The 14,490-nt window shown below is 42.4% G+C and overlaps 1 protein-coding gene across 1 annotated transcript; it reads left to right on the top strand.

Annotated features, from left to right (window-relative positions):
• The first annotated feature begins 4,275 nt into the window (after nucleotides 1-4,275).
• On the top strand, nucleotides 4,276-12,588 carry LOC306821470 (delta-like protein D). The gene is made up of 12 exons (XM_079339924.1): nucleotides 4,276-4,724; nucleotides 4,905-5,210; nucleotides 5,940-6,000; nucleotides 6,818-7,075; nucleotides 8,531-8,591; nucleotides 8,682-8,812; nucleotides 8,925-9,094; nucleotides 9,183-9,399; nucleotides 9,507-9,680; nucleotides 9,768-10,494; nucleotides 10,606-10,861; nucleotides 10,972-12,588. The coding sequence occupies exons 1-12, from the start codon at nucleotides 4,671-4,673 to the stop codon at nucleotides 10,975-10,977; spliced, it is 2,421 nt and encodes an 806-aa protein (XP_079196050.1). The 5' UTR covers nucleotides 4,276-4,670; the 3' UTR covers nucleotides 10,978-12,588.
• The last annotated feature ends 1,902 nt before the right edge of the window (nucleotides 12,589-14,490 follow it).

Genomic DNA, 14,490 nt, shown 5'->3' with positions numbered 1-14,490 from the left:
ATTTGCCCCATCAAGCAACCAGAAGCTTCACCTACAAAGGCTTTTGAAATTGAAAATAGCTGTATGGGAAGACAAAAAAAGAGAAGATGAGGAAGGACAGACAGATGTGAGAAACAAATATCTACAGTGTGAAGGATTGACAATTTTATGTAAAAGAGAAACTAAGAAACTTTGTTGGGAGATTGAGATGGGGAAGCCATTTGGTAGTTGGTTTGTGTTGTGGTGTTTGGTGAGCAGATGGCCGGGTCTCGCGGAGGGGCGTGTCTTGTCCTCGCGACCCTTCACAAATCACACGGTTTCTCCCCTGAGGGGCTCGCGACTCGGCGTTCAATAAGAATCAATGGGAATTACCTCGGGAGAGAAAGGGATGAATGGGCGGCGGGGCGCAAGACCTCATCCTTTGTTGTCCCCCCTGCGTGTCACACACGCACACACACGCGCGCGCGCACACGCAGTTACACGTACACACATTAACAAGAGGAAAGCACTTCAGTTAAACAGTCGACCTCAAGTTAAACAATTTTTCAACCTCACGCCCGCACGTGCGCGCGCGCACACACAAACACACACACACACACACGCAATTGGATCAGGTGGGAGGAGTTTCTACTTTATGCTGTTTCCTGAAGACACAATTAGAGAATCTCCTGGCATAAATTAGGCAATGTTTTGGAGGAAAAAAAGAACAAGTGAGAGACAGAAATTAAAAAAAAGTCGTGGGGGTAGGGCGGAGGGTCACTTTCTATCCCAACATGCCTTTCAGTCACGCTTTGCTGGCGTAATCGCAAAATGTGTGCCACGTCATGGTGATGAATGACTGATGGTATATTGGCCTAATACAAGGGGGAGAGAAAAAGCACCAGGGACCTCTGTAAGTCGGGAAGAGAGTGTAAATAAAAGGCTTCGACAGAGGGATTTTACGCCACGCCACATAGGAGCATTGTATGCTATTGAGGAGGGGGCTGAAATCAACTGGTTAAATTAAATGAGCAGCGTCCTATAGCTAAACACACACAAGCTACGGGTATCTGGAAGGACTGTGGCAGGCAAGGATAATAGTTTTAAAGCTTAAGGTTAAAGGCCTTTCAATCAGCCTCGAGGGGTGTAAAGAGCACATCATGGACACGCAGCAACATAGACATAGGAGACAGGGGCTTCTCATTTATCTGCAAGCTGACCCAAAGGGAGTTACAGCCCCTCGGGGTCATCAAACTTGTGCAATGATGCAATAACAATAGCAGCTCCAAATGCAGAGGTGCGTCATCATTGATAGTGTGGACAGTTGTGGAGAGTGAATTAAGAAAAGATCAGACCAATACATAAATGTTAAAAGGAGGGAGGACTGCTTCAATTAGGCCTATGTTGTCAATTTATTAACATCACCCCTCCTACCAACACACACACACACACACACACACACACACACACACACACACACACACACACATCTACACACCACCTGTTGATTTGAGGTCCATCACAGCTGTTTAAGCATATACCTTTAAAGCTAAACTAAAAACCTATTTCTCTCAAGCATATGACTAGGCCAAGTAGGCCTATAATTTCATTTCTGTATCATATTCATGATTGTTGAGATAGCTTATCTCTTGTATTCCTAGTTTTCCTATTTTTTTTAAATTGCCAATCACTAACCTATACACAGCAGTAGCAGCTACCTTTTGGCTGTATAGCTGACTCTACCAATCACTACTCAGACTGGTTCTACAGCTCTCTCTCTCCTCCAAGTTTACTCCGGGCTCAGAAAGTGAAAGTTTCCGGAGGTCATGATAATAAGTGTCAAAATAAATAATCTAATGAAGCATGCAATGATTTTCTTGCAAAAAGGATTGATCTGCTACTGCCCCACTATAATGCACAAACAGGTGGCTCAAGAGAGGCGATGCTGCCAGATAGAAAACAGGAGGAGTAGGTGTGTGTCAGGGAAGCTGAGGTATAGGCCTTGGCCTAGCTATATAGTATTTAAATATAAGGGACTTAGATCCTCTTGTCAAGAGTGACTCGGATCTGTAGAGTATGACATTGTAACCATTATTAGACTGAATGTTCTCTTAATAAAGATGAATGAAAAAGCAGTTTGAGGTCAAATATGTTTGCAACATATTGTATTGTTTTGTGGGTACTATGTATGTTTGAAGTGTTTTTTTTGTGACTGCCACACTGTGGAAGTGATAAGTATAGCCTCTCATACCCCACCATGACGTTGAAAGTAAGCCTATACTCTATTTAAAAAAACATGTATATACAAGTAATACAAGTATACATACATACATACATACAAGTATCATGTAAGTTGAAAGGTTTAATTTACTTATTTTTGATTTTACTTATGCTAATATCAAAGCTGCATTGATGCATTGTTTTTTTCAGATGTATGACATGATGGTTTTACATGTATTTATGAGTTTGGAAAAACTTTTAATCCTAACAAGTACAGTAGAACTACTGACCTCTGCTATGTATAGAGATAACAAAACAAACAAATTTAAAATCAAGAGAAGCTAAATTAAATTGGATACTGGAGATAACGTTTTTTACATTGAACATTATTCATAAATGTTTTTACATGCCTTTAATTTATATATATTTCATAGTAGGCCTAATTGCTTACTTTTGACTTGTCACAATGAGTAAGAATATCCTCTGTCTTGTCACCTCCAACCACAAGAGAATCAGTCAAAATAGGATGAACACAATGTTTCTACTGTCTTGCATTAGCAAACGTTTACCAACAATGGGTGCTACCTATACTTCACAGCCACAGATGAGGTCATGACGAAATCCTGCCAACAAGTGCGAATTCTTCCCCACATTTTTCTGCAGATAAACACAGATATGCAAATGAGATCGTATGAGTAGAGCCAGAGTATGTTCTCATGCAGCTTATAAAGAGGATGCTTTCATATTAACACACTATAACTACTCTTGCCCCCCCCCCCCCCCCCCCCCATTATATGCAGTTAATTTGATATCCAATCAAACACTACAGTTTTTCTTATTAACTATAAAAACAACATGCGCTCTCTCTCTCTCTCTCTCTCTCTCTCTCTCTCTCTCTCTCTCTGGTGTTGCATTATTGTGGGAGAGCAGGTGCTTCTGCCCCAATTACCATACAGCTGAAAGCACAAAGAAAAAAAACTTTACTCCCTCAGTGCCTCCCCTTCTCCTCGTCCTCCACCCCTCCTTCTTCTTCCCTCAAAGTCCCTTAATGACAGCCACGCGAGTGACACACCACCTTTTTTTACTGCCTCTACCAGTGAGGGAAATAAAGAGACATGCGCTGTAAAAGGTTTAAGTGTTGATGAGTGCAGTGCGTCTTTGCATGCTTTATTTTAATATATCGTTTTACCTACAAGCAAATTTTTGAAATTTTTGAAATAAAGTGTTTCAGCATGTTGTCTATTCGGAAGAACATTTAAAAAAGGGACGTTTTCACCTTAAACGGACATGAATGCGCATTGGAGCCATGTTTTTGACTTTGGTGTATTGTGAAGTGAAACAACACGAGTTAATGGATCAAATCATGCCATCCATTTTCAATTCAAATGAATCAAAACTTTACACAGGCATCATTGAACACGCGCCAATATATTTTCTAAGGGAAGTGTTAATGATGTAAGACATGAGCTACAATTAAAAAAGAAATCAATGGCAATAAATCGACTCGTTTGTGCACATGTGAACACCACAGCAAGGGTAATACCATAGGAATGTGGAGGAGCAGATGGTCGTTGAGCGCTGTTTGGGACGTCTGGCTACAGGACATGCAGCCAGAGATCGGGCCAGCCAAGTCTTCACTAAAAAAAAATGAGAGGACACTGAAGGACTAGCTGCTGTTTTTTGAAACCACTTGATGTTGCTGTGTTGAGGATTTCTTGCGGTGGTTAAATAATTTGTCGGAATGCAAATGGGCCCTGTGTGCTGTGGTGTGTTATGGAGGAGGGAGGCATCAGGGGAAGCGAAGGTTGTTGCACATTTAACAGTTCAGTAGCCATTTGGTCTGTCCCTTTGAGAGAAGAGGGCAGGGGTGTGTGGAGGGAGGAGGGGACGGGTTTGGAAAAGTTGTATGCACCCCCCCCCCCTCCCCCCCCTTCTCCTCTGTCTTTGTGATGGACCCGGGGCGGACTTGTGGTGGTGGAGGAGGGAGGGAAAGAAGAGGAGCAGAGGGGCTCATTTGCATCTTATTACCCTTCGCCTACTGGCCTGGTATAAAACCCTGAGCAGGGCAGTCGTCCATCAGACACACGCACTGTTGAACCGAGAGACACTGAAAGAAAACGGAGACTATAAGAATCAGAATATCATTATTAATGAGGTGGGAAATAAACAACATCATCACGAGCTGCTTCAACCACTGATTGGAACTACCCCTTTTATTTTCCACCCGGATTTCAGTTTCGCTTCTCCAGGAGGAACCTTCTTCTGAGGATTACTTTTACACTGTAAAACTTGTTTGTTTATATCAGTAAGTTGTGCCTCGTATGGGAAAGTAGAGAGGCAGAAAGAAAGTTTATCTTCCCTCCTCGTGCGCCTCAGCTGTTCACCTTGACTGTGACATAACGGAACGCTTTTCAAACTTTCTCCATGAGTGTTTGAGCTGGGCTGCACTGACGTGTGGAGCTTTCACTGCTTGTTGAAGGGTTGTCAACACAATGGGACACTTATGTCTGTTTCTGGTTGCCAGCCTCTCCCTGCTCACCTGCCAGGTAGGTCCAATGAAAACGCAGAGAACTATTAAATGTAATATTAAAAAAAACAGGCAGTGCGATTTTATCAACATTTATTGTCGTACAGCTTAAAAGTTAAATTAAGTATTCTGTTTTTTTTCCAGTTCACCTGTTTAGAACTTACTCGGCTTATTGTGTGCATGTGTTTGTGTGTTACAGGTTTTGTGCTCCGGAATGTTTGAGCTGAAGCTTCAAGAGTTTCTCAATAAGAAAGGGGTACCTGGGAACGCAAACTGCTGCCCCGGGGGCTCCGCTTATCCGCAGGGCCAAAACCAGCAGTGCGAGTGCAAAACTTTTTTTCGGGTGTGTCTGAAACACTACCAGGCCAACGTCTCACCCGAGCCTCCCTGCACCTACGGCGGGGCCGTTACGCCCGTCCTCGGCTCCAACTCCTTCCAGGTGCCGGAGACAAATGCAGACAGCTTTACTAACCCTATCCGCTTCCCATTTGGTTTCACGTGGCCGGTAAGTGTTTAGTGCAATATATAAGTAGCCTTTATTAATGCCATAAGACAGAGTACAGACAAACGTTTCCTATAAGATTAAAGTTGGGTTTAAAATCCGCATGCTTTTACTTTATAACTACTAGTGCAAGGACATATTTTTTGTGACCTATTTTAGGATCAATTGTGGTATTGATCCTATATGTGATTATTTAAGTGGTATTCAAACACATAAATCCATGGATAACCTGTCTTAATACATTGAGACATATTGGGTTTGAAGAGTGCAAAGCGCAACAGATGCTCACACAAACTACACGTTTGTGGGGGTCTTTGTCAGTGGTGTGTGAGAGAGGCTATTGTAGTATTTCTCTTCTCTTTGGTGGGATAAAACGGGGAGGGGAAGAGGGAGTGTGGACGTGGAGGGAGGGGGGGGGGGGGGTGGCAGTGTTTTCACCAAACGTTCCTCTCCTCCGACCAGCCGTGGTGGGAAATTTAACATCCTCAGAGTTGGCACATCATTGGCAGCGCAGCGTGAAATTCCGTCTCGTTTGGTTTTATGGCGGTGTTAGAGTGTGATAGTAGCAGGGGTGTGAAAAGGGAGCAGGTAGTAGCCCTTATTAGGCCCCTAATCAACACGCGGATTAGGCTGTGAAGTTTATTGGGAGGCCTCCTAATGGTCCACTGCTGCTGTGCAGAGGGAGGGAGGCTGCAGGCCGAGCAGCTGTTGACTCTCTGTTTCTCTCCTCAGGGGACGTTTTCACTGATCATTGAAGCCCTGCACACTGACTCCCTGGACGACCTGACAACAGGTGGGTGACAGCTAGGCAGCAGTGCAACTCAGGCCAGAAGACTAGCAGCCTCAAAGTAACATGTTTTTCACTAAGTTAGGCCAACTGTTATGTCAATAGAGCCAAAAGGAAAACAAAAAAAATGTGTATGAGTAAGATTATTCTCCTTTGCTTTATAAGATTCTCTTCAAAGTAGTGTGATCCTGTATGTTATCACACTACACTGATAGATCACGTTATTATGTAGAAGATATAAGACACAAACCTTGTTGATTAAACTTCTAGATAAAAAAACGTGCACAGCAGTGGGGTTTATTTAAGACCACTTAAGGACCACTTTAAGTTAAATGGGATATTTGCTGTTATCTTCATGACCTGCTCTTATCAGTGAATGAACTAATGGTGACTAACTGACCACAGCACAGGAGTGTCGGTGTCTGTGTTTAAGATAATAAAATACACCTGGCAGTCACCAGGTGCAACATGTGCGTTTTGTCTACAAGGAGAGTGCAAAATGTAATTTTTAAATCTTCAAATTAGTCTTAATATAAACATCACCATTCACCTCTTAACTGTCTTTTTGAGATAAAGTCACCCCCACAAAAACAAATTGGTCATAAATCCATTGATTTATTGCATTATAAACACAAAATATTATGAAATCTTCAGCATAAAAAGCCAAGACCAGAAATCAAGCAAGCAAATCTAAGCTTTTTTTTTTTTACAATAACATGACATCTCTTAAAGCCCCTTACCTTAACCTGGAGATCATCCTTAAGATTTTTTTTTTGCATTCAATCAAAACTCTAACATTAACAACAGTCTTTGATTTTTGCAGAAAACCCTGAGCGTCTGATCAGCAGAATCACCACTCAACGTCACCTCACTGTAGGAGAAGAGTGGTCCAAGGACATGCAAACGGGCGGCAGGACTGAGCTGCATTATGCTTACCGCTTCCTGTGTGACGAGCATTACTATGGCGACGGCTGCTCTGTCTTCTGTCGGCCCCGAGACGACGCTTTTGGGCACTTCACCTGTGGCGAGCGTGGGGAGATCATATGCAACTCTGGCTGGAAGGGACAGTACTGCACTGAACGTAAGAGTGTTTGCTTATTACTACTTAGTATCCCCGTCTTTTGGAACATAAATATCGGGTCATTTAAATCAACCACATTTGTTTGTTGGATAGATAAAGTAGGATCACTAAAGTCATTAGAAGTAGGTGCTTACATTTACAAAGAATCTGATACCAAAATACTATTTCAGTACGTGATTAATAGTAGTACATGATAAGGCTTTACATTTCTGTAAGCTTAGAGAGGGATCACTTTTAACCCCATAAAAATTATGGAAACAGTAAAACAGTAACTTAGAAAAGGTTCTGAAAAGTTCATAGATTATTTTTTTTATAGTTTATCACTTGCCTATCTTAGTTTTTTGGGGACTGTTTTTTTACCTCCTAATGCGAAGCCCGTGTGCAACAGGCGTCAGTTAGTTATCCCATAGCACCAGAGGCTTTCATTCTGATGAGCAGCGGTGGCTCCTCAGTAATTCACACGCCGCGTGCCTTCCATTAGACCACTGGGGCCTCCTCGCCCCCGAACCTCCTCCCCGATTGGCCAAGTGGGGGTCCTGTATTGTTGTGGCCCAGGTCGGTGATTGGCTAAGCGGGGTTGTGTATTGTTGCGGAGGGGGCAGCTGCTTGGTGAGAGGAGACAATAGAGCAGCTGTCTGGTGGTTAGCTCCACACAGACCAGCTGGCCCTAGGGGGAGGAGGAGGAGGGTAGTGAGGAGAAAGAGAGACAGGAGGAGCGGAGGAGGGAAAAGGGGAAAATGTGAAAGAGAGGAGAGGAAGAACTGAGGAGGAAGAGAAAAGAGGGCATAGGGTAATAAAAAAGAAGGGAAGGATCAGAAAAAGGTGGGGAGATCAGAAGTAGGTTGGGAGATGGGGGAGAGGGACCAAGGGTGAGAAAAAAGACTTTTGACCCACAGTCAAGTGGAGAAAGGAGGCTTTGTGTGGGATACTTTTTTGTTTGAGATCAACCATGTAAAAGAGAGGGTTTGTTGGCTGGTTCCCTTTTTAGTTGACTTCCTTTGGGCTGTCAAAGCTTTAAGATGACATTTTCAGTAACTTTTGTGGAATTGAAGCGTCAGATTTTCAGCTAGTGGTCAGGAATGACCTGATAACCTGGATTACTCCAAATTCAACTTTTCTAACATTTGACAGCTGACTTTAGGCCAGGCTGTCTCTGACCATCAACATAGAGCGATAGGCATCTTTCTAGTTTAACAGCTTCAATGACAAAGAATAGGGAGGGATAATAAAGCAGACTGTTGATAGACAGGTGGGCAGGTTAAGAACTTGGAAAGCATGACAGACAAGCAGACAGACTGAAAGCCAGGCAAACAGATAAGTAGGTTCGGGCGCCAACCAGACAAGCAGACAGCAGTTTGAAAAGGTCCTCTGTGAATGGGAGACTGATGGAGGGCAAACACATGTTTCCAACTCTAGATTTCAAATGTCTCACCTGTCTTTATTTGCTCCCTGCAGCGATCTGTCTTCCTGGCTGTGATGAAGAGCATGGCTTCTGTGATAAACCTGGAGAGTGCAAGTAAGATATTGAGATGATTAAAAGTCATGTTTAGGTCATTGTTTCTGTGTTTCTGTTATGAATAGTGTTTAATATATGTTGTGTTCAAAGGTGTCGTGTGGGCTTCAGTGGACGTTATTGTGATGACTGTATACGTTACCCCGGCTGCCTCCATGGCACCTGCCAGCAGCCCTGGCAATGCAACTGCCAGGAGGGATGGGGTGGGCTCTTCTGCAACCAGGGTGAGTTCACTGAGAGATTAAATGCTACTTCTGCACAAAATTAGCCCCCGTTGTTTCATATTATATTTAAACTGTAGAGTTTCTAACTGTTGCTCCATGTTGATGTCTCCAGATCTGAACTACTGTACGCACCATAAGCCCTGTCTTAATGGAGCCACCTGCACCAACACTGGCCAGGGCAGCTACACATGCTCTTGTCTGCCTGGGTACACAGGAGCCAGCTGTGAGATCCAGGTCAACGAGTGCTCTGGAAACCCATGTCGTAATGGAGGCAGCTGCACTGTGAGTATCACTCAACACTTGTTACGTGTTGATTAAAACAAGTATAGTCACACGATCTGAGTTAAACTACTTTTTTTTCTCGATACAGGACAATGATGATGGCTATAAGTGCACTTGCCCACCTGGTTTCTATGGCAACAATTGTGAGTTAAGTGCCAATACCTGCGCAGATGGGCCGTGCTTCAATGAGGGGCGTTGCGCTGACAACCCTGAGGGTGGATACTTTTGTCAGTGCCCGATGGGATATGCTGGCTTCAACTGTGAGAAGAAAATTGACCACTGCTCTTCTAACCCCTGTTTGAATGGTATGTTGTGCTCTGTGTTTATAAGTTTATCTACATATGCATTATCCAAACCTACAATAAAAGACTAGAAACTAATCCCCTATCCTTTTCTAAATACCTTTCTATAGGTGCAGAATGCGTGGATCTGGTGAACTCCTACCTTTGCCAGTGTCCTGAGGGATTTTTAGGACAAAACTGTGAGGATAGTGTCAGCATCTCTGGGTACTGTCTGACCTTCCCTTGTCAGAATGGTGGCACTTGTCAGGAAGAAATTAATGGATACAAATGTACTTGCCCTCCAGGTATGGCAGCACTTAATCAATTTGGCTTTGTTTTCTGTAGTTTGCATGAGATGTTTTCTAGACCCTAAATCTCTGCTTCTTCTGCAGGTTACACTGGTGAAAATTGCAGTTTTCCCATCTCTCGCTGCCATCACAACCCCTGTCACAATGGAGCCACCTGCCATGAGCGTGGCGGTCGCTATGTGTGTGCCTGTGTGCCTGGTTACGGCGGTCACAACTGTCAGTTCCTCTTACCTGATGTTCCCTTAGGTCAGCCGGTGGTTGATGGACCAGATCGAAGATATTCCCTTGATGGTGAAATTGGTGAAGAGGATGACGATGGCAACAGTGATTTCCCCTGGACTGCTGTATGTGCTGGGGTTTTCCTTGTTCTTGTGATGCTGATAGGCTGCTCTGTCCTTGTGGTCTACATTCGGGTCAAACTACAGGAGCGGCACAATCACCACAGTGACAGTGTCCATAGCGACAGCCATGAGACAATGAACAACCTGACTACCACTAATAACTGTCTGCGAAGTGACAAGGAACTTGGCTCACTGATGTCAACATCTATTAAAAACACCAACAAAAAGGCAGAATACCATTCAGATCTTACTGGGTCACTGGGTGGTATGAGTGGAATCAGTGGACTTAACGGGCCAGAGAAGAACGGCTTTAAGACTCGCTATCCCAGTGTGGAGTACAACCTGGTCCATGAGCTGCGGCCCGAGGAGGTTTTGCTGTGTAAAGATGAAGGCCATGAAGAGCCAGAGGTTAAATGTGAGATCCTGGTTGACTCTGACTCAGAGGAAGGATTCAGGAAAAGACAAAACAGGTAAACAGCTGTCAAAAACACTTCTCATTTTATATCCTGCATACCTTAAACTTAGCTACATTTTATGATAGACAGCCGTTCTTATCCTGTTTGTTCTTCTTGATCCCACAGTGACGCATCAGAAAAGAAACAAGCAGAAGAGTCACCAAGCTGCAGTGAAGCAAAATATCAGTCATCTACTGACTTGAACTATCGCGCAGCAAGTGATCTCAAATACGCATCAAGCTGTGATATAAAATACCATCCAACAAGTGATGTTGACTACCACAGTCCCAGTGACAGCAGGCACCCTGGTACCACAGACACCAAATACCAGTCTGTCTACGTCATGTCAGACCAAAAAGATGAATGTATCATTGCAACAGAGGTGAGTACAGCAGGATAGAACTTTTTTGCATTAGAAAATATAAAGTTAAATCCTCATTTCCTCATAGCGTTCATTAAAAATAATGACAAATTTGTGTGTCTGTTTTACAGGTATGATACAAGTCTAGACCAGACCAGATTCCTCTGGTTGATGGCGGTCCGCAAAAACCAGCCCTGAGCAGTAGAGCTCAGCTTGTCTCCAGGAGGTTTTACTCCTGCTGTTTGCTGCTGTTCCCTGGGATTTACCAGAGGACTCGAGCCAAGATGCTACTGAGCCAGTGCAGAGTCAGTTCCCACTTGGCAAGGACTTAGTACTATAGTAGTACTATGGGTGAATACTGGACATTTGTGACCCTCAATGGATTTTGGTCTTTTGCTGACTCTACTACAGATGAAGTACCAAAAGACAGTGCTGAATGAATACTGAGGTCCAAAGGTGGCTTCTGGACGACGGTTGCATAAGTGAGGAGTATTCCGCTCAAACCAGGATGAAATCTTCTCTCCTGATTTGGATGTTGACCGATGGTATTGTAGTACCTTGGAGTACTGATTGAATGAACAGTGTAGTACCTTTGATGTACTGAGAACCTTTGAAGTACTGTTGTAGTACTATTATGTGTTGTGGTTTTACAATGCAGGTAAAAGCTATCGTAGATAAAGGACAGTTCAAGTTCTGTGCAGTGCTGCAGAGTAAAAGATAAATTACAAGTGACAGAAAAAGGACTGTAACATCATTAGTACTATAGATGAGGCAGTAATAAGTGTATTAATTGAATCAATCTCAATTGGAGCTTTCTAGTCAAAAAAATAAATACAGTGGCCAACAGTTGAACTACTGAAAAGCTGTACATCTTTTGCTCTGCAGCATTGACAGTGACAGTGTTGGCTGAGCTGGTTCTCAGCAGGTTACAGAGAACTGAAGACTCCGGTAGTGACTGCAGATCGATCCAACATGGATCCTGTTGGGCCATACTGGCCCCTGACCCTGATCTGAAAGTTGTGATACACGGGGTAATGTTTTGGGCAGAACATCTTAGAAACACAGCAGTCAAAATGAGGGAACAAATAAAGAGACAAGAGACTTGACAACAAATCAAAAAAAGTACAAATTTTTGACCATCTCTTTTTAAACAAAATACCTTAAAAAGTAAAAAATTCTCCTTAGCTCTGATGATGCTGTTGTGTTTCCAAGGAGGCATAGCTATTAAGGACTAGTCTTAACTGCCAAGACCTCATTGCACTATGGAGATGTGTGTGTTTATTTGTGTATGAGTGTGTGTGTGTGTACAGAAGAGTTGATGCCTGTGTGTGGTGTCATCATGTATGCACTGCCAACTCCCATACCTATCACTCCAAGTCTTCCACTATTAGCCAATTGAAAGACACCATCACCCTGCCCGTTGTTTGTTAGGATCATTTATTTTATTTGTTATCTAAAGAAAGATGTATTCTTTTAATTAAATTATGTAATTATTTCTGTTACAGTCTGTTGTGATGTTTTTGATAAACCTGTTATAATTTATGTTGGATGTTTTATTGGAACATAATGTATGTATGTATGTATGTATATGTATGTATGCATGTATGTGTTAGGCACTTGAGACCCCTGTGACTGTGTTGTATTTAAGAGAAAAGTCTTACCTACAGAGCCTGTCATTTTATTACTGGAAAACAGCGCAATATTTTTCCAAAATAAAAGAAATGAAATAATTAACATCTTCTGTTATGTTTTTTACGGAGTTCACTTTTAACTGTTATATAATTTAAAATATTGGGACAAACTTCTGAAGTATACAAAACTAATCCTTCAGCTATGCACAGTGGGAGCTTGGCATGATTACAAAAGAAGAAGAACATTAGCAAAAAACTGCTGTTATACAGAGACATTTTAAGTTTACTGTTGCCTTAAGGGTAAATCACTCAAATCCAAGCAGAGGGATTTGTTGAAACTAAGTTATGGTGTTTTGGTATCTGCTTATATGTGTGTGTGTGTGTGTGTGTGTGTGTGTGTGTGTGTGTGTGTGTGTGTGTGTATGTGTGTGTCCGTGTTCGTCTGACGCAGCAGAAGACTGTCTCCTTGTGGAACCACTAAATGAGACAAAGACACACCCCATAATCATAGACCGCTTAGCTGGCCTCCTCTGAGGCCCGATCCATCTCTTTGTGTGTGAGTACTTGTGTGTGTGTATGTGTGTGTGTGTGTGTGTGTGTCTGTCTGTGTGTGTGTGTGTGTGTGTGTGTGTGTGTGTATAGTGTGTGTATGTTTCTATGTGTATATATGAGCAACATAAAGAGTGTGTTTCCTCAAATGTCACTAATGGAACATATGTTTCTCAGTGATTCTTGATGTGTAAATGTCTTTTTCTATGTGACTACCAACATTAGTATCAGTGTGTATCTGTGTTTTTTGTGTGTGTGTGTGTGTGTGTGTGTGTGTGTGTGTGAGAGTATAATCTTGTTTTAAGCAGAGGGATATTTATAGCTGGAGAGAGAAACCACCAGTTTGGATATAGTCCCAATTGCCCCTGCCTGACTACTGTGAGACTGTGAGTGTGTGTGCGTGTGTGTGTGTGTGTGTGTGTGTGTGTGTGTTAGCGACCACTGGTAGAGTAGAAGTAGTCATCAAAGAAGATTATCTGGTTGGTATTTTCATATAAACACACATGAACACAAGACTGTGAAATTAGTTGACAGATGACCACAAGTTTAAAAGTATGTTAAATGTCTACATGCACCATATAAGCACATACACGTCTAATCACACACTCTCACAAACACATGCAAACACAGATAGTGCCACTGATGAATAAAACAAGGGCCTTTTGATTAATAAAATAAGCTGGACTACTTAAGAGAAATGCATCAATTCAAATATGGACTTGCAGTGTATTTGAGTGTTGTTTCCAGCATATCTTAGATGACTTTTAGACCCACATATTGTAGCAGTGACCCGCCGGCTGACTGTATAGACAGAGACTGTTGCCCCTCCAAAGACTGTTACTATGACTGCTCAAAAAGTATTTGCTTGTATTACACAAGCGGCAGGCAGTTGTTGCACATACCATGCTAAGCTTTTTAACTTTACTTTTTTTTGGTGGCACAATAGCTTTTCGCTGAGTTGGAAAATCACAGGAGACAGGCCTAAAGCTGGTCTTTTGTTGTTGTTAGGCTGTCCTCTGCTCCTGAACAGTCACACACTCACATCCTCCCCTAGCTGTATCTCTCTGGTGTCAATAGTCAGACAAAGAGCACTGGCTGCCATATGCTGCCCTTCTGCACAAAGGGAACAGCACTCTTTTAACTTCTGAGAGAGTAATCAAAAGTACTTCATGGTGAAATATACTTTTTGTAGAAGCCCAAGTTAGACAGTTAGACATACATACATACATACATGCATACATACATACATACATATATACATACATACATACATACATACATACATTGTGTACACAATCAAGCAGGAAAATATTTTATGTGAACTTCCATCCAAATTCAAACTGCACTTATTTCTCTTTCTTATTATACCCACATATGGAAGAGGATTAGGGACAGATATGAGAAACAAATAATTTACGTTTTTTTTTTAAGTGTAAAATCACAAAAATCTTCCTCTAATTATTCATTTGT

This window comes from Symphodus melops (assembly GCF_947650265.1).
Source record: "Symphodus melops genome assembly, chromosome: 3".
NCBI lineage: Eukaryota > Metazoa > Chordata > Actinopteri > Labriformes > Labridae > Symphodus > Symphodus melops.
This window is presented reverse-complemented; position numbering and strand designations above follow the sequence as displayed.